This window comes from Musa acuminata, chromosome BXJ2-10 (genome assembly GCF_036884655.1).
Source record: "Musa acuminata AAA Group cultivar baxijiao chromosome BXJ2-10, Cavendish_Baxijiao_AAA, whole genome shotgun sequence".
Lineage (NCBI taxonomy): Eukaryota > Viridiplantae > Streptophyta > Magnoliopsida > Zingiberales > Musaceae > Musa > Musa acuminata.
Genome location: NC_088347.1, coordinates 24887900 through 24914744, shown reverse-complemented (window position 1 = coordinate 24914744; position 26845 = coordinate 24887900). Strand labels below are relative to the sequence as shown.

At 36.8% G+C, this 26845-nt stretch overlaps 1 protein-coding gene across 1 annotated transcript; it reads right to left on the bottom strand.

Moving 5' to 3' along the window:
• Positions 1–2658: 2658 nt before the first annotated feature.
• Positions 2659–22874, bottom strand: LOC135624621 (cullin-associated NEDD8-dissociated protein 1-like). Its single transcript, XM_065128435.1, has 29 exons — positions 22510–22874; positions 20473–20557; positions 20210–20379; positions 18152–18362; positions 16813–16981; positions 16381–16510; positions 14046–14160; positions 13775–13932; positions 13565–13688; positions 13227–13277; positions 13056–13138; positions 11769–11853; positions 11590–11691; positions 11406–11504; positions 10422–10532; positions 10262–10345; positions 10045–10185; positions 8649–8741; positions 8442–8563; positions 8194–8356; positions 7867–8106; positions 6838–7086; positions 6563–6748; positions 6338–6484; positions 6128–6244; positions 5152–5320; positions 4659–4736; positions 4421–4559; positions 2659–3208 (listed from the first exon to the last, which is right to left on the bottom strand). The coding sequence occupies exons 2-29, from the start codon at positions 20506–20508 to the stop codon at positions 3112–3114; spliced, it is 3669 nt and encodes a 1222-aa protein (XP_064984507.1). The 5' UTR covers positions 20509–20557; positions 22510–22874; the 3' UTR covers positions 2659–3111.
• Between the last annotated feature and the right edge of the window lie 3971 nt (positions 22875–26845).

Here is a 26845-nt window from a genome sequence, read left to right as displayed (position 1 = left end):
AAAGATTTTATGATACATAACAATTCTAGATTTTGCTCCAGATAGCAGCACCATGGGACAAGCTAGACATGTTTATACTTTGGAACAAAATAAAATTCAGGTCTAGATCAGTGCAAACTCAACAACTAGGATGCGATGGCTAATGCATACAAGAAAGGAAATATTTTCTATTTCGATCTATCCTGTTAGATGGGAAGAGAAAATAGAAAACATTGTTGCACAATGAATAACAAAGATGTAACCGTTAACCCTCGAGGGAAAAAAGTGGGTCGCAACACTATGCTTTTACGAATACAGAAGTTTAGAAAAGTCAACATATGCAATCTAACATCTACAAGAAGCGAGTGTTTTCGTACACGACTTTCACCCTTGCAACCAATTAAGAAACTCCACTTAGTCATCAACCTAGGTTTTAACAATAAAAGCAATAGAACCAGACCCTAAACCTACCATCAACCCCATTCATTTTGGTAGGTTCTTCTCTTTTATTCTTTGTTTTTATTTTTCCTTCTGGTTACCACCAGCCACAAAAAGAAAGGGCAGTGTATATTTTAAAACATTTGAAACAAACTTAATGCACTATGTGAAACCTAATGTCAGCAGCCATTGCTTCACCCCTCATCAGAAAATATTTCAAATAATAATCAAAATAAGATTAAAATTGTCAAAAAAAAAAAAAGAACAGTTTCTCCCAGGCAAGTTGAAATAAAAAAGAAATCCCTCCTTAAGGTAGAGAAAACAGCTGTATTTCGTCATAAAAAATGCATCTACAATTAAGAAGGTCAGCAAATATCTGAAAAAAGAATCAACATTAAACTATTTGCCATTCCAAAAGGAAAGGATATTGTGTTCTGTTTGCACTGAAAGTCAACTTGGAAAAGCGGAATTAGTTCTCAGAGTTAATTGACATATCTTAAACAAAAGAACACTGATACAATCTTCATATACGCTAACCTATACCGGATCTGACGCAAACTTGTATTTACTCAGAATCAATAAACCAACAGATGTTTCTCACTTTTCACTGTGGTAATTTGTAGACTTTTATTATTTTAGACAAATATTTGATGATTGAAAATGTGTGCCCAAATACCAAACGAATTTGAAAGATACCTCTGCTTCCAAATGCCAGGTCTTCAAGAAAAGTATCTACAGCAAGATCATGTCAGATTCAAGAGAAGGGCAAAGAACACATAATTCTTTTGTTTTTTTCTTTAATAATTGGGTTAAACTACGCCCTATACCTCTACCCTCAAATTCCATAATCCAAGATGAGATATGAACACTAATCAAGATAAATCCACCATTTATGAACTTCGTGGTGGTGTTTTCGATTCGACTCATAAAATTAGGTCCACCCCACGACCGATCCGAATCCACAACTCCTTCGTATGATTATGGAAATGTTTCTCCGGTGTATCGGTTGGATCAATTTTTTCAGTTGATTTGCACGCCACAACCGAGCGTTCCCCATTTGTTGGATTAGATCCCTATCCCCATTAACCGGCACCAATAACCATCACAAAATTCTCGACGATCGCCACCAAAGGACCATCGTAATAACAAACAAATCGCGATCAGTTTAGCAGCAATGGAAAGACTAACAGAACACATCGAAACTGTCAGAGAAGGAGAACAAAGTTAAAGAATTCGAGCTCTAACCCAAGGGCTCCTGAAATTTTCCGCCGGAACCTCCCGTCGCTGGATCAGAGGAGGGCTTTGAAGGGATGCGGAGCGCGAATAGACAGGAGAATTCCAGGAAGAACAGGGCGAAAGAAAACTCCAACGAGTTCGAAACCCTAAACATAGAGGCCGCGAACAAAGAAGTCCGAACGCGAGGGTTAGCGAACCAAACATTTGGGACGTGCGTCCGATTCCCTCCACAGATATCAAAAAAAAAAATACTCACATGAATCACTACTAAGTATAACAATGAATAACTGTTTTGTGTTTTATATTAAAAAATATATTTTAATAATTGAAGAATATTAATCCTAATTAAGGTTTCAAAATCGCTATTCCAACAGTGAGATGGGGGGAATGGACAATAATTACAAAGGCTTACACACTGGTTTTAGGATTTGGATAACAAAACGTGAGATATATGCATGGAGGGGCGCATAAGTAAATAGATGGGATGATGTATTTTTTGGAATCGAAAGTCTATATTAGTGGGCACTAACTTAGATTGTATTTGCAAAGGCCAAAAATCAATCTAGTTTTGGTTGTCTCATGTGGCAATGGCCAGTTTTATCTTTTCATTTAATGAATACAAATGTAAACACGGACATTTCTAATTTCCGTCCAGTAACACGATTTGATCGACATAAAATAAGTCATAAATTGTAGGAAAAACTCATTAACATTGTGAATCAGTTCGTATGACGGCAATAAAGGCTTGTAGAAAACCAAAAATGATGACCGAAACAACACAATATGCGAGGGCACAAGTAGCGCTGGTACCTGATCACAAACTTTCAAGTCAAAGAACAGGCACTAACTAATCATCTGTGCAATTCTATATCATACAAATTGCACCCAAGATCGAAGAGGCTGGCTATCTCATCAGTTTCAAGAGACAAAAAGACATTGATTAAACAACATAAGAAAGGAAATCCACAACCATATGCATGTCACATGCAGGCGAACTTGCAAGAATATACAACGGGGCAATGTCCTGGATAGAGGATGAAACACATACTACAACCCTGTAAACTCCATGTCTCTTGAGCTACAGCATAAGAATCATCCACCACAAGTATCAGTCGAGAAAGACCCTCTTAGTTTCCAACTAAAAAGACAGAAGCAGCTTCTTTAATCAATATGCACAAACCAAGTTTCTACCTAAAGGGTCAGTAGCAACTCTTTCCTCAAATGTTTTATAAATCGAGACCAACAAATACTGTTCAAGACCAATATACAAAATTGGGTAGGAGGCAACACCACAGTGATCATCTGTTCTTCCCTTTAGGCTAGATTCCATTTGGGGAAAAAGAAACTTCATATTCAGTGATATAGTTGAATCTTCACGTTCAGACAAATTGAACCTCAGATATGCTATTTGCTCAAGGTACTACTCAGCTTAAGAATTTTGCTGAAAGCCCCAACCCATCACTCAGAGCGCACAAAATGGTACTTCTCGGAGAGTGATGCGGTGCTCATAATGTTATTCATCAGCATCTTGAACTTCAAGCTATAGTCACCTCCACTGAAAAATAAATCACAGATGTAAACAAGAAAAGAAAGAGAAACACATCAGAAGCAGCATCTTAACTACAAGTAGTGAACCAAAGACAGATTAACCAACCAAGAACATTTTTCATATCTCAAGATTTATAACCCTCCCTCAAATCATATCAGATCTCAATTAATAAAACATTTTGAATCTCCTGAAATGCATATTATCGAAGCATGTGGATACAACCATCACAAAGGTGCAACCAGAAATACCAACCAACAATAGGCAATGTGTAATGAATATGAACATAAAAAACAGAAACAAACAAGTCCTGAGGAATCAGGCTCCTTTCATGAAACATTCATAGTGTTTAAAACAGATACCAGCCATCATACATATATATACAGCCTTCTAACACAAAGGTGCATTAAAAATTCAATAGAGCATAGGAACCATATTGAGTAACATGATGAAATGTCCCAAAAAATGCGAACTAGATTTTCCGGCATCATATAATCGCCCCATTATACATCAGCAACTTGAACAATGACAAGAATGTAGCAATTGTCTTGCTGTCAGGACCATATGGTGCAATTAAAATGGTGAGATGTGCTGAAAAAAGGGGGTAAATAAGACATCATACCAAATGGAACCTACTATAGAAACCTGAAAGAACAATATGAACCAGTGATAACTGGTTATGAAACATGAGAAGTGTACCATAACCATCACAATAGAGAGGAAAGTTGACACAACAATCATTTTGGAGACAGAAAATAGCAGGAAGCACAAAACTCTGCTCCCTCTCTTTTAGAACCCTCAAGGACAAAAAGTATAGAATTATGGGTAATTCATCAAAGGCAATGTTCCTTTTCAGCTGTACGTATCTAAATTGGAATAATGGATTATTTATTTGTCTGTCCCATTGGTATGTAGATCACTTGGTTTTAGCACATATCTATCCATAGGCAAAAGCATATCATAATTTACTAACTGTGGAAGCATATCAAATTGGAAGGCCAATGTAACACCACCACCCATAATAAAAAATAGCTTATCCTGTCCAGTGCTCTATCACATTGCAATGAATGACTTTGTCTGGTGTTAGCAAAACAGTTGTGCATGAGTAGTTGCACAGTTTCATCTCCCACCCACTAATTGTGCAATAATCAGTGATACGTTCAATAAATTCAATAGCATACTTATTTTGTTACTTCTTCAAAATTAATCGAAAGTTATAACCTTATGCGACTTATGGAAGCAATGGCTCGAAGAGCACTCCGGATCATATCTTCATTACGGTCTACTTCTTGCTTCACAGCATCAGCCTTCGGCTTGTGATTGATGGTTTTTTCAAGAGGATCAACCAGTGAGTCCAGAACTGCATGAATTTAATAAAAAGAGAATAAGGGAAAAGAATTGCAAGTTACAATTTTAATCACCCGATGATAATAAAATTACTCCTTCAGAAGGCAAAGACCTGCAAGGACAGCAGAAGGGCACTTGTCTGCAAGTTTTGAGAGGATAAGATGACATGGCATCTTCACATCATAGTGATCTGGGAAGACCGTAAAGAGTTAAATGATTAGAATAATAGCATACAAGCAATCTTTCATGATGATCATCATAAGATGTTAGAATCAAAGTTCAATGGTTGGAAGATATTATCACATAGAAGAATTTTCACGAAATGTTGGCACCAAATTTTATTATAAGCAATAACTAATTAGCTAGTATAATTTAAATGATGCAGCATTTATTGGCAATATTGTCATAGGCAGACTCTCAAGAAAAGAGAACTATCACCATGACCATCACTATCCTCCTTAAAGCATCCTATCAAAATGGATTCATGTGCAGCAAGACAAATACAACAGCGATATTAGTTAAGAAAGAAATTACTTATGACCATGATCATCAGTCTCATCACGTCTTGCATGATCTATTGTGCATTATTTTCAAACCATACTCACCACCTAAACCAGATATCAGGTAAGGAATTATAAAAGATGACGGATTCATTTGATCCAGACAACCATCCAACAATGTGTCCACACACTCGAAAGCTGCTTTTCTAAGTTCAAGACCATCATCTACGACGTGCTTGAAAGGACCAAGATCAACTGTTCTTATCAATTCTTTCTGCAATTAAGAAAAATGCCATTAGTAATGAAACCAATAATATATTCCTACTATAAAATAATTATTTCACATTTATTAGACACAAATGCATTAGTAAGGTGATAAATAAAGCATTGACAACAAAATGATTTCAGATGGGCCTAACACAAACATTTTGCTCAGCAAAGATGTTAAAGAACCAGTGTAGACAAAGTTTATACAAAAATTTGGCTACAAGTAATGCACATCATTCCACAACATTCAGAAAACTGAGTAGGGAAAGTTGCCAACAGATAAATCATGTAAAGGTGGAGAAACAATAGCAGAACAACATACAGCAAAACAGTGAAAATGATTTCTAACAATTTAAAGAGTAAATTGAGTGTGATTTCAGAAAACTTTGAATATGGATATGCTTGATAATTTATTGACTTTCAGATGATCTTCACATTCTTCTGTGACTATTTAGGACCAGAGGGGAATTTCACAGTTTTTCCACCAGTGTGCTTAATTCCCAACCAATAAAATGAAGCTTCTATCCACCTAGTAGTCACCGGATTTCTTAATCAAGAGCACAATTTTTGCCCCCATTAAGACAACTTTCAGAAGTGCTGGTGTTACGCAAATAACCTGTTGAACATGCAGTAAAGTTGGGACAAAAAATAAGTCATCCTACAAAATATCATTCCATACATGTTTTACCAATTTTAACATGTAGTAATTATTTGGCGAATATTACTGCATACAATTCATTCATACAGACAATAGTGTATCCGGCAATCACAGGTCCAATCATCAATATAATCAATCACAGCAGAATTAGCGTACCTTGATAACAGTCTGGTCATAGAGCAGTGGTAATAATTCAGGAAGAAGTCCTTTAATCAAATTTGGCTTGTTATGAGCAGCTGTACTTAGAGCCAGGACAGCTGCACGTCGAACATGCTGTAGCACATGAAGGAGAATAAAACAAGCCATGATTAATCAAAATAACTAGAAAGTCCATTCACATAACTGACAACCATTAAACTAAATTACTCTGTCACTGTCTTTAATTAGCATCAAGAATGTAGAAAACTCCGGGTACAGGATTTCATCTATCTTTTCAGGCCGTTCAACAATTGAGTACTTCACAGCAACAACAACTGTTGCTCTTGTAAATGCAGTAGGACTTGCCGTGCGCTCCTACAAAATGCCAACATTATTTGTTCTGCAAGATCACATTAGTATTTTCATTACTCCAAATTAGGTCATAAGACATACCTTCAGTGCAGGCACAAGCTTCTTAGGCTCAATAAGTGCAATTTTGCCCAAACACTCAGCAACTACATTGCGAACCCCTTCTTCATCACTTTCACAATGATTAAACAGTAAGTTCAATATCTTCTCAACATTAGATTCCTGAAACTCACTTTGGCCAGTTTGATCAATAGAGTGCCTTGCAATAACCTACATAGGAAGTCAAGAAGTTAATGGAGTGCACAATGTAGCACAACCATGTATCTTAAGGAAATTAATGATTTTAACAAAAAAGAAACCTCTTTTAAAGAATGAAGCAAAAGGTATTGCTTTTTCTGTTGATTGTCAATTTGGTCCAAGATGAATGGCAGATATTTAGATAGATTGCCCACAGCTATGTTTCCAAGAGCATAAGATGCTGCAGATTTTATCTCTTCAAAAGGAGACTGGAACGACTCGATAACGATATTCTCTATGTGCACGTGCATGCTAAGATCTTTCCTTCTTCCAATTTCTCCAAGACATAGTAAAGCCAGGTGTTGTTTAGCCTGTTAAACAGCACAGATATTAGAATCTTTTCAACAAGATAATTGAGTCTGCTGTTGTTCGACCCTAACTTAAAGGCTGCAGGGCATCGGCAACAAATGAACTAAAAATTTTGAATATACTAGTGTAGTAGTTTATATAAATAGCTAGCAATTTCTATATCATTGCAAATGGCTATCAAATGTCCATTGTTTAAACTTCCTGCAACCAGGTTTTACATTATATATATAGCCAGATCATTAAGCATTAAACATAAGATCATTATCAAGAATATCCTTCATTGTCATGTTTCAAAAGCACAAGGAATGCCATCAATCAGCACAAGGAGGTATGGACTAAAACACGCCATGCCAAAAAGTTATTGTGCCTGTCGTGCAAACACATAATGAACGTGTCAACATATAGCTAGACCAAATCTTGCTTGTGCTGACTAACAAGGGGATGCTAATCAGACCACAGATTCATATCATGCTAGAAAGGCATCGTTCTTGTGCCACATAACAGCAATCCTTGCAGAAGCATATACAAATCATTTAACTTCAACCGTTTATCAATTAATAGCTTGGTAAGCAACAAAAATTGCCGAAACATTGCAGTAAATATCAACTAGCAGAGCGTTCTGGTTTGCTAAGAATGAAGGTTGAAGATAAGAAAAAATTTGAAAGAATCAACTAGACCAGCAACTAAATTTCTTTTTGCAAGCCCAAATTTTATCACTCAACGATGCAAAAATTACAAAAAACAATCAATAAAGAACGAAAAAATACCCACAAAGAACTTACAGAATTCATACTGCTATCATCTTTCAGAATGCCTTTTAGCATTTCTACAGTGGATGCACATTTCTGATCACCTGCTGCTAGGCAAAGTACAGCAACACACTGTGCAATTGAATAAAGAGCTTGTTTAGCAAGGCCCCCAGACTGTGGTGAAGGCTTAGCACTTGAAAGGAGTGAATCCAATAGTGCGTCAAAGCTTGTATTTGCTGAATGAACCAATGATGCAAAGAATCTTTGTAATGCCTGCAGCATTTCCAAAACACCATCTTAGTACACAAAAAGAATACTAGAAATTTCCACATTTGAGCAACCAAAGTTTCGATGAGATACTTGCAGAGCTTGACCCTGCAACAGAGAGCTCCTGATTAATATGAGTGCTTGAGGAAGAACTTTATGCCTAACAGTCAAACCAACACTTTGGCTGGATATTCTGTCAGTCATCATTGTGCAGCAAAGTTCCAAAGCAAGAGCAGTCATATGCAGGTCTGCTTCACTGCCAAAACAACACATTCATAACTCAGAAGCTGGATTGAAGAAAATGAAGTAGCTCAAGGATAATATAGCATAACCAAAAGAACCTTATAAGGGTTGAAAGTTCAACTATTATAACTTCATAAGCTGATGAGGTGATTTGCTCGCCATAAGCAACAACAAGGGAGTTTAGTGTTCCTAAGGTTGCCTGCCTCAAAGCTCTGTTTGCCTGTAAAATAAGCATACCAATCTTAGGATACATCATCATGTCAAATTCACCAATCCTTTAATAACATGAACTGTTTATGTTATACCTTCCGCAAAAATGCTGTTAATTCTGAAACAACTTGTTCCAAGACACATGACAAATCTATGCGAAGAGGTGAGTTAGCAATTACAGCAAATGCCTGCATCCATGAGATACTGTTAGTAGCATAGCAGAAAAAAAAAATGCAATAGCAAACACTGCTGACCATGACAGGATCACAAGGGGGCCATGTAATATCAACACCTAGAAGGAAAATAATAATAATAATAATAAACTGATATTCATCACTTGCAAAGGCCACGCCAACCTTGAGCAGAATACATAACTTATCCAATTAATCAAGGGAGTAAGTTTCAAGTTTCAACTGATATTGAACAATAATTTTATGACCTGTAAGTTGATAAGTCTAGACATTTTTGAAATGGATTTAACCATATGTTATTACATGTTACAGAAACCAAATGTCTACAATGATATGACTAGCAATTTCTTTACTCATTGTACAAGATATATTAACAATCAGCAGAGCTTGCAGTATGAGTTGCTTGTTGTTAGCTTGAGACATATAAGTTGAAGAGAATTATTCAATTTCCAAATGAAATTTCTAGGAATTATTTTCCAAGTAAATAAATGCTGCTTGGACATAAATCATGAGTTTATAGAAGTACATATGTGGATGCCATTGCAAACATCAGCAGATGTGTCTATCGCCACATGAATAGATGTTCTTGTTGGAGACAAGGCATACATGCAATGCATCTTACCAGAATTCACGTCCACCAGAAAACTGCAGAAGCCACATGATAGTACTCCAGATGTACTTTCTCAAATTTTTCAAAAAGATAGACACAAGTATGATTTTGCTTATATAGTTTTTTAAAAAATGAAGAACATTCTTAAATAAAAAATGTGTCAATTCTCCTTTATATTGCTTAGTTGTAATTTTAGACCCTAGGTTAAAACAAGGCGTAAAAGTTTTATTACATCAATTTTATGAAAAACATGCAATTAAATAGAAAACCAAAATAATAGAAATTTAAAATATATATGTTGTATGACCCTTTATATGGCAGTCCTAGAGTATCATGTCCACGTATTAGTAGTATTTGAAATTTAATTGATAAAACACTGCTATTTGAAATTTAATTGATAAAAAAACCATAATAAGCTGTTTAATGAATTACAATTTTGTTTAAGAAGTAACATTATAACACTATTAAGTTCTACATATATAGAAAGATATTATAGCATGTGAAAGCAAGACACCCACATTTTATCATGATCTATTTATTCCTCTAGTATCCAGAGTATTACAGCAATTAAATTCATTTATAATTTTGACATATTTACTCAAAAAGAGAAGGTGAATAAATTAGCATTCACATAAAAGTAAAAAATTCAAAACCAAATTGCATCTTAATATAAAGTCTTGAAAGGATAACCTTCACGGCTGTGAGTCGGGTAATCTCATTTCCCATTCTATCAACGAGTATGGGAAGGCACGCAGGTAGATCTCTTTGTAGATTATCACCAAAAGTTGAAATTACAAGGCTCATGCAAGATATAGCACATTCTTTAACCTCCTGGGATGAAACCATTATTTAGATATATGAAGCAAGATGTTCAAAGTGAAGAACCAAAGAAAAACTTCAAACCAACCTGATCTTGATCTTGATTTGCCAAACGTGCCAATATGGCATTATAAATAGGGTTGATGTATGGCTTGAAGTCCAAAGTGGATGTCTACACCACAAAGAAACTCAAGTTACCGCTGATCATACAAGTGATAGAGAGTAAAATATAGCTTAAATGTAATTACCTCAAAATTAGGACGAAGAACACGGACTAGCTCTCCACAGACACGTAATGCTTCAGCAGTTACTTTATAGTATCTTTCACCAACAGCAGATAGAACTGGACTAGAGAGGGCCTGAAGTATGTTGGCAGTAAAAAATGATCAAATTAAAAAACAAATTAGTGTGCACGGTAGAAATTATTCTAAGGCCGCTTTAGCCAGATATGATGGATATATTGATTTATCTGTGAAGCTTTGCAACTAGAACCATACCAATACACATTATTTACCTGCACCCTGAAGAGTTAAAAAAAATGCATGGAGCTCAGTTATGATGCATGACATTAGTTAAGACTAAAATTTATGATATTATCATCTAATTACTTGTTAGAAATATCAGTATTGTCTGGGTGTTGACAAAGTGTGCGTCCGAAGCACTGCCAGCACACCATATGTTTGTAATGTCTTGACATGATATGAAAGTCAAACGTCTATAGCACATTCCATGCCAGCCAGCAGAAATCAACATCAGGAATGTCAGAACATCATTAGAAATCAACATTAGCACAGCTCACCCCCAAGTAGATACATTGGTACAGTACAACAGAAAAAAAAAAAAAAAACTCTTTGAAACTCGAAACGATGCCAAAAACCAAAAAGGAGTTACATTAATAAAGTAAACTAGGATTGATAAAAAGCAAAGTCATGATAAACCAACAACAAATGTGCAATGTAATTTGGAATGTTAGGGAATAGTGTGCAAAATGAGAAATTGAGTTTATCATAACCTAGACATGAAGGATTCATGATCTATATACATAAAAAACTACAAAAATCAGATGTAGAAAGCAAAAACTTGAAGGTGATCACTCCCTCAACAAATTTGGTGATAAAACATGACTATTCATACTACAGCTAAACAGAATTTGCCCAATTGAAGTTTCTTACAATGTTAAAATTTAAATATCATATGTGGGTCCACAAGAAGGAAGAAGGATTTTATTTTACCTTGATGTATGGATGAAATACAGAAGGTGAATGTGAAGCCATAACCAATCTGGTAAAAACAAGGGCCTCGATCTTCAAATTCGAGGTGGAAGATTTGTCCTGGGAAGAGGAGCAAATATATAGTCACTATATACGATTGTTAGAAAAGGACAGAGTTGTACTATAACACCTAGAAATAACTTACAGTCAATGCCTTTTCAATCCCAGAAACAAGTGAGCCAATGTGCTCAGCAAGACAATTAGGTAAGACAACCACAAGTTCTTTTAATACCGAGAATGCCCCAACCTGAACATATATAGTGGAGGAACTTACAAACACCAGAAAATAACTGAGCCAAGAAAAGATGTCGGAAGAAATCCGACCTTAGTCTTGACAGATTTTTCACGGAGTTGTCTGTTAACTGATTTCACGATTTTGGGCACTTCTTGGTTCAATAACCATCGTGGACTGCATTTAACCAGAATCAAATAAAGCAAGATAATGTCATTCATATTAACTTTAGTTAAGGAATTGAACATCAAAAACCAGCAGAAAATGCATCATACCAAGATGTCGTAAAAGGTTTGTCCAAGGAAAAAAGTTATAGTCTTTTGCTTCAGAAACAATGACTGTCATCCCGCGATACAGTCAAAGCAATATTTGAAGATGGCAAGATAATAAGATGACAAGATAATATCAACATGCTTGGAGATCAACACACAGCAGAGAGGAAGAAGAGATTGGATTAAAAAATGAAAGAGAAGGAGAGGAAGAAGGAAAAAAATATGAAAAATATTAAGAAAAGTATAGGCTACAAAACCAAGAGAAGAAAGAACATAAAGAGAAGTATCTATCAAAAAAATTGATATCAGATTTCTCCACACAATCACCATTGCACTCATGTAACACAAAAAATTGAGCAGTGGCAATTTTCATCTAGCAGTCTAATGAAGCAATCGGTATTATTAAATTAAATAAGATTCACAGTAAACTTATTTGACCAAGCAGAAATTGGCACCACTGGAGCTGATATGGTGGCCATCAAACAGAAACTGTGAATCATGGCTGACTTGATTCAAGATTTCATTATGGATATCAGGTCCACAGAACATGTGAGGATGCCACTATACTTATGAAAGTTTACCACAGTTCTAGTAAGAAATCAGCAACTGGATGTTGGAAAATTAAATTGGACAACCATGATGATCATAGTTCTATGATTGGTAATTAGTAAGTGGATGACAACCCCTCAGAAGTTGGGAGTGTTGACAGACTATTCAACAGAAAGGTGCATCTGATATACCCCACCGATTTGATTTTAATGCTTTATTGACTAAACCAGAATGTCAAAATCCCCTCAGAAGACATATGAGCAATTTGGCAAATTGACATTGGCATTTGATCTAGAACTTAAGTTCCATAAAAGCTACATGAAGCTCGAAGGCTGAGAACCATCCCAATTTGCAGAATCTAAGTTTAGAAAAATGAGAACCATTAAGTAACAGATGATATCAGTTTGACCCTAATTTCTTTTGGATATCTAAAATTCTGCATTATTTATGTGATGTTTGCATGGTTTTGTTTGCCCATAACAAGGTTCAAATACATAAACAGCACTCAAAAGATGCATTTACAGTTTAACTTGAGATTACAATGGAATAACTACTTGCCTTGACTCGTCAATGTCAACTTGTCCCTTTGTCACATTACCAGTCTGCCGTAACAACTCGATAAATGTGTTAAATACATCCATCTGAAAAGAAAAGGCATTTTGTACAATTAAGATATACAAGTCAGTATATCTTAGTTCAACACTAATATTTTGATAGATCTATGAGTACCTTGACATTCTCTTCTCTTTCTTTAAATCTTTCAATCAACTTAGGACATGCCTGCAAACAGCAACAGACCCCACATAGACCATGAGTAAAAAGATAAGGAACAAATGGACAATTTATGCTCAGTATGAAATTGGTATAACAAACTAATTTAAGATTCATAAAGGTGATCATGTATGTCAAACAGAATTAGATATCAACTACAACAAACAGCCATATATCGACGTTGCAGCTATAGAGGACTTAGTCCATCTTGTTAAGAAAATGGCCAATTATCAGGATATAGCACCAACCACATCATCATGCAAATAAAGCAAAAATAAGTATAGTACTTCACATGCCTCATAATACAACTTTATAAGCATCTCCGGTCGTGACATGATAATAGCCTGTAAGCACTTTGCAGCTGCTCTTCGAACTTTCCAGCTGGCATCCTCATCGTCGGTGTACTCATTTGCACTTTCACTGTCAGAATTTGTAATAAGACTATATTAGAAATAGAAAATACTTATAAAGCTCAATAGTACATTTTAAACGTTTGAGCAACATACTCATCTTCCTCCTCATCATCCCCTTCAGCATCAGTGTCCTCCTCCATGTTATCAGTAAAGTTGGGGTCATAGCTTAAATATTCCATAGTTAGAATTAGAATGTCATCACAGTATGGAGATATGTCCCTCGGACACCTAAGTAGAAAACTCTCCAATGCCTGCAAGAAGTTGGAAAAAGTACATTGATGCAAGTTTCTAACTTCTTTATTTTAAAAAAAATGTAAGCTATAGAAATTGCAATGCAGTGAAAAAGATCATTGCTTGAGTGTACCTGCAAACTGTATTCACGGAGTTCTTCATCAGATTCCGAGGCAGTCATGCAGTAATTAATAAGCAACGGCACCGAATCACCAAGGTGTGGTCCAAAACGATATCCAACAGAGCGACTAAAAGAACAACAACAGACATCCTTCAAATAAGATATTTTGGATAGCAGACATATATATGATTTGCTTAAAGTTTCATATTGGTAAATATATACATAATAAGAGTTGGTATAACCATATAAGTATAACTCAACATAGCAGTCTGCACACAAATCGCTCAACAGAATATCAGACATACATATATACAGAGAACAATGTTGCTTTATTAATGCTCTTTGAACTGGTAAATCTCCTCCATCATGCCTTCAAACACTATTCCACCACTTCTACAGGATGGTTTAAAATCACATTCAAAGAGACACCTATGAGAATGGATTAACTTTTTACAGTATACTGCCATTACATGTGGCACGTATCATCAGAAGGAAACAGGGACCAGGATGATTGTCTGGATACAGGTGGTTTGTAAGCCAGACCCAGTATACTGATTGATCAAAACCAGTTTTTGTCGAAAAACAGACGAAGCCAATGGTAACTGATTGAAACTAAATCATATTCTGAAGATGGTTGGAAAATGAGACATACTGCCATTATATGTGGCATGTATCATCAGAAGGAAACAGGGACCAGGATGATTGTCTGGATACAGGTGGTTTGTAAGCCAGACCCAGTATACTGATTGATCAAAACCAGTTTTTGTCGAAAAACAGATGAAGCCAATGGTAACTGATTGAAACTAAATCATATTCTAAAGATGGTTGGAAAATGAGATAAAATATCAGAAGCCATGTCTTGCTATTTCAAATTGATTACTAACTATTCTCCTCTCCAACACCAGATCACTGGCTAAAATCATTCGAAGCTGACCACTACAAGGCTCAGATTATTGGATTTGAAGAAAAATCACAAGTTCGTAGAAAATTTTTACTATTATGTCATTTTTCCTGACTTGTATTGGTCACTGTCAATTGATAAACTGATGACTAACATACCACTATAACAGGGCCTAGTGCCGTATACCTTCGGGGAAAAAGCTAATGTAGGTGCAAAAGCTGTAAAAGGAGAGGTGTCAGGTTAAGGCCAATGTAATGGGCGAGTGATGTAGCTACCCTTTGGTGTCCCATAGACCAGCTTTAGACTCTTAATTTCTCTCAAGCATATTTCCCTCCTCAAGCTTTAATATGCAGAGCAATTTCTAACGATGAAATAAACTAGCGTTAGCAATAGCATGTCCTCCAAACCCAAAATTTCATCCCTATACTCAAACACTACTTTCCAAAATATTGAAATATTAAATAACAATTAAGTTGTCACTTATCAGAGACCCTCACCTCCTGCTTTCTTATCGAAGTTATAATCTATATCAAAAGAGCCGGTGATCAAGGCTAGTGACTGTTCAGGGGTTGCATTGAATAATAGATTTACAACTAAAGATGAACTATGTGTACGCTGAACTCATAAGGAAAAAGGTTTTACATCACGGACTATACAAATGAATTTGAGCATTGACAAGCTGAAATTTTTTTTTTTTCTGAAAACCCCACCAGTTCATTGTTGTGAGAACCACTCTTGGCATGAAAGGATGTATGCAAAACTCGAATGGCAAATAGGAGAAGCTGAGACATTCTAACTGATGTTTGTCACAAGGAAACAATGGGACAATACTGAATGATCCTGCTTACAACTCAGTATCTACATCACTTTGATTCCAAGTGATATTGGGCAACCAACTTCCTAATAGCTGGGGACTGGAAGGCCTTTTTCTTCCTCTGTCCAAAGGTAACAACCAGTGATATTCTTCTTTAAGCATACAACATTAACTGCTGGAGACTCAGCCATGAATTGCTGTCTAAGCTTACAGTCAGAAGAATATCTGACTCAAAAAACACTGATACATGCCATCAGATGGTCAGCACAAGTCCAGGTTTAATAATTTGAATACAATTTTCACTAGTTGCACTTTATTTTGTGAAATGGGATTAAATGCCAAAAACAAGCAGGACTATTAAAATATTGATCCGTCATATTTTTATTCACATATCTTATAGGAAAAACATCTCTGTGTCCATTCTGAATTCAGAGAAATGACCAGATGAATTCAACATAACACAAGTGATCCAATTTGATGAAAATGCAATGTACATAAACTCAATTTGAACACCAGCCTATTTTGCAGGCAAAATAAATAGTGATCACATAGATACAGAATAAGTAAAGCATGTCAACACCATGAGAACACAATATAAGGAAGCAATGAATAAGATCTCAAGTAGAAGTTACCTTAAAGCTCCAATCATCTGAATATTTGTTCGTGTAAGTTCAGGCTTTATATTCTTACTTTTCAACAACTGAACAACTTCAAATGTCGCCTTAGCCAAGAGATCATCTGACAAACTTGAGGCAAGAGAAGCTACAAGCAAGAAGATACTTTATTAAATAATTTTAATCAAGAGAATATTTATTTCATTACAAAAGTATAACATGGAAATGGATAATATGCTATTTGGATTGATAAACGCCTATGAAGTTTCATAACACTGGTACACATGCACATGGCATGTATACACACACACACATGTATATACACACAAATTGTTCCTTCTAGAGAGATATATACAACAGTGTACATGTGCAAATATATGAAAAGAGAGAAATTTGGAGCTTCAAAAGAATACATAGGCAAAAACCCCTTGGAAATAACTAGTTTCTCACCAATACAAAGAATTGATTTCTTTCTAACACTGGCTTGATTAGAACCCAACTGGGACAGAAGTGCACTCAGCAATTCCTCATGAGCATCTTTTGTCATCAAGTTTCCAAATCTCTGGAGCATGTCGCCTAATATATCAAGACATTCACACTTAATCTCAGTGCTCTTCCCCTGGCAGAAATAAAAAAATATTTTTGTATCATCAATATGCGTAGAATTTTTCTTTAAACTCAAACAACAAGTCTTGGCAGAACAGAAGATTGCAAAATCTAGTACTTCGACGTATCAATGAAATAATCAGGATAATGCATCGCAAGTAACAAAAGACTGAATCAAAATAAATAATTCCATAACTATAAAAGGTCTAGATCTTGCATTCAAGAAGTCCAAGTGTCAAAAAGAGCAAAACATCTAAAAGTGCAAGCTGTACAATGAAAGTAACAAAGAACACAAGGAATGTAGATAGTCATCAAACAGATGTAAGTTCTAGATGTAAGCCGCTTAAGAAAAAAAATTAAAGACAGAAACCAATCAGGACAGGCAAGAGTAGAGCCTGTGCATAATACACAAAGAACTAACTGATTGTAACAACAAGATGATGAGATTACATTATCAGGTACAGAGTATGAATTGCAATTACAGAAAGAATCCTAGTCACGATAAATAATTCTTCTTCTATTCACTTATCAAACGAATTCAGCACCACGTCAACACCCAAACATTAAAAAAAGTTCCCAACGCATAAATCTGTGAATTTGGTAGATAAGAGTAGTCCAAGCAAAAAAGGTTGTTACATTATTTGAGATAACATATTTCATAGTTTGCAACAAAAACATATGTAACACAAAAAGGTCATAAAAACGTGAGAAGAAGAAAGAAAGGCGTACACTGCCTCAACATTCTCTCTATAATACCAAAGCGCAAGGAAGTGGATGGAAGAAGGAAAGCAACATGTTCTCTATGATTTCTGATTAAGAATCTCAACACAAACATCTACAAAACCTAGATTCACTTCCATAATTCACAGCGCATCCAATCTTCCCTTCACAAATATGTTGGATAGGAAAACAACTCATACAAAAAAGTACAATGTTCATTTTCCTGCATCCCTAAGGAAACATTTGTAGAACTACAATGTTTTCCATGTATCCAATTATACGGAAAGCAAATATAACATGCAGCTAAATAGGATAACAAAAACTAAAAAAGGTGCATGTTGAAATAAGAGTCGTTAAAAAATTAAACAAAAAGCTTCAACTAAAAATTTCATATGGTCAAGATAAAGTGCCACAAGATGTCCACAGACAATAGCTAAACAGAAAGAAATTATAAGAAACTCACAGGATTAGTTATGCCCTCTATCAACTGAGGACCAAGAGAAGCTAGAATACGTTGGGCAAGGGACGTTGTGTTAACTTCTGAGACTATTGTCTTCAAGGCTATACTAGCAATATCACGATGTTGATCTTTCCCATTTAACAATTTGTCGCAGAGCTTGTTGGCCATTTCCAGAATCCTGTCCTCACTGATCTTCTTGACAAGAGGAGCCAGACTATATACAGAAAAAAAAAAAAAAACCAGCAAGGAAGAAAGCTCAATTAATGAGGTGCACCTAAACCAAACATGATTTGTACATCAAGATCAAGAAGTATAAATTACCATACAACAAAATAAACTGGATAAACAGGATTTACATATTCCTTTTGGGTACATGATGGTTGCAGACTTGCAGGCACATGAAAAAATTACCGAAGTCCAACCAAGAACTAACTGAAGAACAACTGTTCGGTTATTGCAGTCAGAAATATTTCTATTTAGACAAGATCAAACAAAGACTACTCGATTCATCCAAAGAAAGATAATCATGGAACAGCTACATATTTACACTTCTAAGAAGTAGCAAAAGTATCAATTGTAGCTAAAAATCTTAATTAGTTGCTACAGTTCCTTTTAAAATTTTAAACATCACTTTTTATTTCTAAAATATTCTATGTAATTTTTAAGATAATTTTAATTCACTTTTTGCCAAAAGTCAATCATCTAATCCATATTGTCCCTTCCAGTCTTCCAGTCATGTTATATAATTTAACAATATAACATGAATCTTTAAGCTAGTACATGTGGAGAATAGAAACATATGTTTGAAGACAAAGAATTACTGATCGCTTATCGAGTACAACACGCGATAACTGATCTCTTCATTTGTGAAAAAACCAATTACATAACAGTGTGATGTTTAAAGTGAAAAGAATAGATATGGTGGAGTACATACAGATACCACTTGAAATTGTAAGGCAGCTCTCTTGAGGAGACATCTTGAGCAAATCAAGAATGGTCTCCAATCAAATAGAAAAGTGAAGGCTCTATCTCACATGGGAGGAACTAATGCAAAAAATGTTTAAAAACCTTGCATAAAATAAAAACTCTTCGTAGATGAGATATGATCTAAAAAAGAATATTCAACGGATAGTTCATGATAAGCATAATAACACGAGAACAACTCCAAAGCACGATATGCCTTCTCCAATCTCTGGTGCACATTCAGCTCCCAGACTCCATTATGAATATCAATATGCATAATAAAAAGATGGCATATTCATCTTCAGTTTTGGTCACCATTGCAGATATACTATTCATCTAACATCAATCTGTATCTTGCAAAGTCACTCCCAATGTCCCACCCAGCGAGTTATCATTTAGACATCAATATTTTTATCCTTTATATGCCTTTTCCTAAAGAATGTGCATCTCAAGCTGTAGTGGAACACTAAAATAAACCAAATGTGTTTAACACCATCCATTTTAAGCGAAAATGATAGAAATGTTCAGTCTGATCTTTGACTAACAAAAAAACTTTGTGAAATCGCTGAAGAAACAACTACGAAAGAATGGCCTATGGATGGCCACAAAATGAGCAACTCAACTTCACCATGTATTAATCATTGAACAAACCAGACCACACCACTTCCTATTAGGACTTGCTACCTATTAAAAATTAATAAAAATCAGATGTGTTAAATTATGCAGAATCATGCAAAATGACTTAATTAACCACCTTGAAAACGGTAACTGTCATCAATGTTTTATGTAGCAGTGAACTCCTGAATTTCCGTCAACCCTAAAAGAATGTTTTTATTCGTAAGGTATCCAGGAGGTGAATCACCATAAAGATTATTTAACCATAAATTCAACAAATTTCAACTTTCGAATGCATACTATAATGATAGTCTAATTTAAAAAAATAAATAAATTCCTAAGACCATATAACAAGCAAATATTATGATCATAACCAGTTAAACAAGACTATAGACAAGACGTTTATGCAATACTTGTAAGATGCATCGCAATCCAAGGAATCAGACACAAGTAAATGCATCAAATAGCATTTAGAAAGCAAACCATTTCACAGCTAAACCAGATACATCTCCAGCTGCGTCTTCTAGTTGTTGGAGGACAGCACTTGTCAACTTCATCTCCAAATCAGAATCAGATTTAAAACCTTCCTTGTTCAATTCATTAAGTAAATCTGATGTTGCCATATATCTATAATCTTTATCCTTACCCGTCATCTAGAAATGGACCATCAAAGCCACTATCAAAATGAGCCCACAAATAGAATATCCAGCAGAAGCACCAGAATAAAATTTTGAACAGTTGCATACCTTCTCCAGAATATTTGTTATACTTATATTTGCCATATTGAAAGCTTTTACCAGACTTGGATGCAACTCAAGGTTTGTACTATGCCTGCAGATATAAATTTGCAAAATTATTATATGTGCATTAGAAATGAAGGTCACGAAGTTTCAAATTAAGGATGCTTAGATTCTTTATAAACCTAAAGCATATTGTGTTAATATACTATAGAACAACAGAAACAATACTGAGCAGTATTTAAATTAGTATACGGGTCATGCAGAATATGCATATGCAATCATATTTGCATAAGGCAATGCATTCATAACATGTCACATTATTGTATATGTAAAATTTAGCATGTCCATGCTGCATGCGATATGAAAACATGGTCACATATGTGATTTACATTTCATTCTTACCAATATTATTTCAATTACCAGTAATAATTTGGTAATATTGTGTGGTCCATGATAAAATGATATACATCCCTTGCACCTTCTCAACTTTTTTTTAATAAATTGTTACTTAAGAACAGCTAATAAATGCCATTAATATTGTGTCAACTTATGAATTGTTATTTGGACTTGGCATATATTTAGGAACTAATAATGGAACAGTGAATTCTATATCAACCATCATAGCAATCTTATCTATGCTACCTACTACCTGCATTGGATTTGATCATTTAAATTAAATCATCAAGGAATTTGGACAAAAGTACATGCTTCTATTGTTTCACCTGATAGATATCGAATCAGATTTAGAAAGATATGCCATTCAGGCATTGAAAAGACTAGAGGTTACATGTTGAGTGGTGCATAAAAATTTGTTCCCTTCCCTAAGTAATTTAGACCATTGTATATTTCTTCATTTATACTTAATTTTATTTAAGATATACTAATATGCAGATGCATATGTGTCTATTTACTGCACGTTCTGCTATGTGGTACCCTAACACTCGCACATTGCAGCCTTTTTTTTCTAATTAACACTAACAATAATATTAAACTTAAAATATTGTCCTAAAGGACCTGATCCTGAAAATTATTTAACTAGTATAGATAACACCAGCAAAAACAAGTGATTCATCATTTTTCCAATTCAGCAGCATATCTTGTGTGATATACATAAAACAAACAATTGACAACAAATAGTTTACTTCTTGTTTCAAATTTTTTATAACGATGTAGATGATTCATTATGATAACAATATTGTGTCATAAACTTGTAAAAGGATCCTCTGAACTGGGAAAAACTTGAGGAATTCAGTACTGGATCCTGATAAAGTCATATCTTTTTTCAGAAGTCAAAAGTTAACAATAAAGAAGAAGACATCAAAAGAAAAGACCACAATTTTGCAGCCATAAGCTAAGGCAGCAAATATAACAAATTTCACCAACCCAAGACCTGAAAAACATGGTTGAGAACTTTTCATTTATAACATAACTAAGCATTTGCTACAGATCAGCAAACTGCTTCACTCTCGTAAACAGTACCTTCAGTAGAAACAAGAAAAGGATGGAACCATCATAACCAATATGCCCTGGTAGAGCTTTCAAGAACTTTCAGTATTACCCCGTTCTTTTTCTGTTAACATCTTGATGCATAGACATAAAAGTTGGCATACAATTACCCCATCCAGTCGGCTAAAATATGATCCGTGTCTAACCTAATATTTATCCATGCATCTAATCATGAAACTCAACCTGATCCGGTTATCAGTTAGATGTTTCCTGATTGTAGTCTATAATAGATTCTAATATCAAACTTGGTTGGCTAGCTACATAGTATCAACCCGAGTTCTTAGGACTTTGAACTGAAATTTATTATCGTATCAGAAGCATACAAGTCGAGGATAATAAGCTGATCTTGAACTTCTAGAAATATACAGTAGTGCATTCTTATAGATGTTTGTACTTAAAATTTCATTCCCGAATCCTACTCTTTTTTGTAATCTTTGTCAGGCAAAGACGCATTGCATTCGTTTTATTCTATAACAAAATACTACACTAAATAACCCCTATATACAAATCTGAAAAACCCAAGAAGATAGGAAGAACCTCGATGATCGCAAGAGCCAAAGGCTGCCACTGTGTCCGAAAACCTAATGGCTCGCCGCTCTCCAGCGATGGTGAGAGGAAGAGAGCGTCCCTAGGAGCAGTTTGAACTCGTCCTCATCCGCGCATCCTCTGGCAGATGATCGGCAGCGGTGGTGCTGGTGGTGCCACTTCACCAGGAAGGATGGGCTTCCAACTTCAACGGGAGACTCAAAGGCGTGGATGGCGGCGACGGTGCCGCGGAAGAGATATTTCCCAGCAGTCGACGACGGGAGGAGGGAGGTAGATGGGAGCGAGAGGAATCGATGCGATCGAAGTGAACTACGAACTGAGGTGAGGGGTTGGGGAAAACTTGGTTGTTCTAGGTTTAGGGATCTTCCAGGCCACCGTTGGATTAATATCGATGGAGTTGATGCAGCGACGGACGGTAGCGGATGAAAGAGGAAACGGATCGGATGCCAGAATAGCAAGGTCGGAACTTGATTTTGGTATAAGTATAAAAATATTTATATTCAAATTTGAAGGGGCGAATTTTTTTAAGAAAAAAATCCTGGATTTTTGTTAGAGACCGCTCCAAGTTTAAAAAATTCTCACATAATATTTTTAAAAAATAATTATTTTACCTCTATCAGTTATCGTCTTTCGTCGTATCTCCACTTACGTTTAGCAGTGCCTCTATCTCATTGGTTGTCCCCTTCCACCCCCATGTGTGGTCGTCATCAGCTTAGTAGTTCCGCACATTAGCTCTCACCCATCCTACATGGTTGACTATAGCCCTCACCAATCGCCCTCGTCCTCTCCTTTGACCACCTACGCCTTGTGCACAAACTGATAGGTAACGTTGATTGCTCCCCCTCCATTGGCCGCTTATGCTTTCGCATGTAACCTATGAATGCTGATCGTCACCCTGCCCTTCTCTCGTCACATGCGCCTCCAAGTGAGGGCCGACAAGCAACGGCAATTGCCCCCCTCCCCTCTCTTGGCCACTTACGAGGGCTGGTGAGCGGGGATGCCAAGTGGTCAAGCAAAGGCATAACTAGGGTTGGGGTTACAATAATTCCTCTGCTTGAAAGATGTATGCAAGAGACTAATAGCTAAAAAGGTTTGAGAAAAAAGTGACTGAGCACCTATACCCAAAGCATCATGATCACAAATTGTAGTTTTCCTCATGATCACTAATGCATTAGTTAAAAATATCTTGATTAATGCAGGAAGTTCTACGAATATATTATACCATGATGCCTTTTAGAAAATTGGTTTATCAACCAAAGACTTTCGGTCTATCTCCTTCATTTTTACTAGGTTCACAAAAGAGTCAGTCACCCTGATAGGAGTTGTCATTTTTAACATAACCTTCAGGACTAGTTATAATACAAAGATAATAAATTTTAAGTTTTTAATGATCGATATCCCCTTGGCTTATAACGCTATCATTAGGTGACCTACTTTCAACTGAATACTAGAAGTAGTGTTGACTTACTACATGACGCTTAAATTCTCAACTTGTTTAGTAGCATGGGAAATAAAAAATGATCTTAAGGAATCCAGATGATGTTCTATGACATCAATCACCCTTCTAAAGAAAGGAGCATCCTCGTTCACGCAATGGATTGATGAGATCCTTCATCATTGGCTTTACACCATATTGTCATGGATTTAGCTGGTTTTGCCTAAGTCGTGCGGCACCCTTGCGTGTCCGTCCGCAAAGGTTAACCTCCCCGAAACCTCCCATTGTCCCTTAGGACCACCAAAAGAGAGAACGGATTAAAGAGAACGCCTCAATCGAGATCCACAAGCAAACATCTCCGAAAAACACTTCATAGACAATGCAAATTACAAATAGACTTTTACAAGCTCTGAACAGTGGCACAATAAAGGGTAAAATGGTCCATTACAGACCAAAAATCTCTTGTACGTATCCACATGACACAACCTTTATTTACAAGCCTAAAGAGGCCACCAACCCAACTAAAATGGGACTATTAAGCCTTCGGTCGCCCCTCTACATGTTGTACAAGGTATGAACATGCCAAAAGACACGGACACACATAAGCATTACATCGAACATCTTGTTTAGAAGTTTGTCCATGACACTATGACAGGAGAATAATTGGAAAAAATTCCTCTAAACCCTAAACAGTGTTAGGATCGAGAGCACTAAGAGGGGGGGGGTGAATTAGTGCAGCGGAAATCTTACAGCGATTAAAAACCAAAAGCTGCGTTCGTTCAAAAACTATTATGATGCAAAAGCAAATTCTCAGTTTGTATCTAAGTGCAGTTTGCGTCTAAGCACAGATTGCGTCTAAGCGCAGTTTTGCGTCTAAGCGCAGTTTACGTCTAAACTCAGATTTACGTCTAAACGCAAATTTATGTCTAAACGCAGATTTACGTCTAAACGCAGATTTACGTCTAAACGTAGTTTTACGTCTAAACGCAGATTTACGTCTAAACTCAGATTTACGTCTAAACGCAGATTTACGTCTAAACGCAGTTTTACGTCTAGACGCAGATTTACGTCTAAACTTTGAAACTCGTTTGTATACTCGCAGAAGGCAGTATGCAGTTGAAATCAAGACGTAAACGTGAACTGAGATCTGATGATTGAGCGAGGAAAGCCGATTTACGTCTGAATGCAGTTTTACGTCTAAATGTTGAAACTCGTTCGTAAAATTGTAGAGGACAGTTTGCAGTTATCAATAGGATCAAAATGTAAGTGTAAACTGCAAAGAAGCTCGTTCGTAAAAGCACGGAAGACAGTTCTACAGAATCAAACGTAAACGTAAACTGTAATGTATGAAAATACGAATTTACGTCTGAATGCAGATTCGGAAGAACAGCACTTAGAACTTGTTCGTGAAAGCGCAGAGAGCAGTAGTAATGAAGGAGGTTTGCAGTAATGATAAAGTGCTCGAAAATAAACGCAAACCAGAGATTTAGAGTGGTTCGGTCAGCCTTGACTTACTCCACTTTTGGCTTCCTCCACCGACGAGGTTGCCGACGTCAACTAGGGGCCTTCCTTCAATAGGCGAAGGCCAAACTGCCCTTTTACAATTTCTCTCCTTTTGACAGGCTCAGGAGACAACCTTTACAGACCTTTCTCTCCTCACTTTACAACTGAAAACTTGAAGAACAGAAGGAGGAGACTTAAAGGCTTTACAACACTTTTGAGCTCTTAGAATCACAGAAAAGATCAAGATTTCGGTGTAGGTCTGTATCTTTTCAATGCTGAATGGGTGGGGTATTTATAGGCCCCAACCCAATTCAAAATTCGAGCTCAAAACGATCAAATCGATCAAATCCCAGAATTCTGGGATCAGGCGGTTGCACCTCTTGACTGGAGAGGTGGCACCGCCTGGCAGAGCTCGAAGACTGAGCTCAGGCGATTGCTTCTCTCTGCCAGAGCTCGAAGACTGAGCTCGATGGTTCCATCACCTGGCAGAGCTCGAAGACTGAGCTTGGTGGTTGCATCACCTGGCAGAGCTCGAAACTGAGCTCGGTGGTTGCATCACCTGGCAGAGCTCGAAACTGAGCTCAGGCTGATGCACCTCTCTGCCAGAGCTCGAAGACTGAGCTTGGTGATTGCATCACCTGGCAGAGCTCGAGACTGAGCTCAGGCTGATGCACCTCTCTGCCAGAGCTCGAAGACTGAGCTCGATGGTTGCATCGCCTGGCAGAGCTCGAAACTTGAGCTCTGGCGGTGCTACCTCTTGGCAGAGGAGGTTGCACCGCCCAGTCTAGCTCGAAGACTGAGCTCTGGGCGGTTGCACCTCTCGGCTGGGGCGGTTGCACCTCCCAGCCTCGCAGCCCTGGCGGTTGCACCTCCTGGCTGGGGCGGTTGCACCTCCCAACCCCACAGCCCAGGCGGTTGCACCTCCTGGCTGGGGCGGTTGCACCTCCTGGTGCAATCAGGGTCCGAATGGTTCACTCCATTCGGCCCAATTTGAATCTTTTCAGGGGCCCAATTGCCCCAAGATTAAGCTAATGGGATCACCTCCCATTTTCATGCTTAATCATCATGCTAACTACGATTAACTCTAAGACAACTTCTGCAGCTTTGCTCCGATGCGTCAATCGCTTCTTCCGGCGAGTTTCCGGCCAACTTCCGTCGATCATCCGATAACCCTCGGTGATCCTTCTGCGGACATCCGGCATACTCCTGGACTTTGCGACGATCCACTTGGCGAGTTCCGACGAGCTTCGCTTGGCAAGCTTCTGGACTTCTCGGATCTGTTCTCGCTGAACCTCCGACGACCGTCCGAACTTCCGTCGAACTCTCGAACTCCCAACGTGATCATGATCTTGACTCCGGCGCAACACCTGCTGCTTGTCTTACTCGTTA

Bases quoted from the DNA above. Each gene is read 5' to 3' on its own strand.
- LOC135624621 (XM_065128435.1), bottom strand. From the start codon at position 20,508: ATGGCAAATATAAGTATAACAAATATTCTGGAGAAG. The intron at 8,742-10,044 runs GTTATCCTTTCA...TCATGGATGCAG, and splicing joins CCCGACTCACAGCCGTGAAG to GCATTTGCTGTAATTGCTAA. The intron at 5,321-6,127 runs GTACGCTAATTC...TCTTAATTGCAG, and splicing joins ATGACCAGACTGTTATCAAG to AAAGAATTGATAAGAACAGT.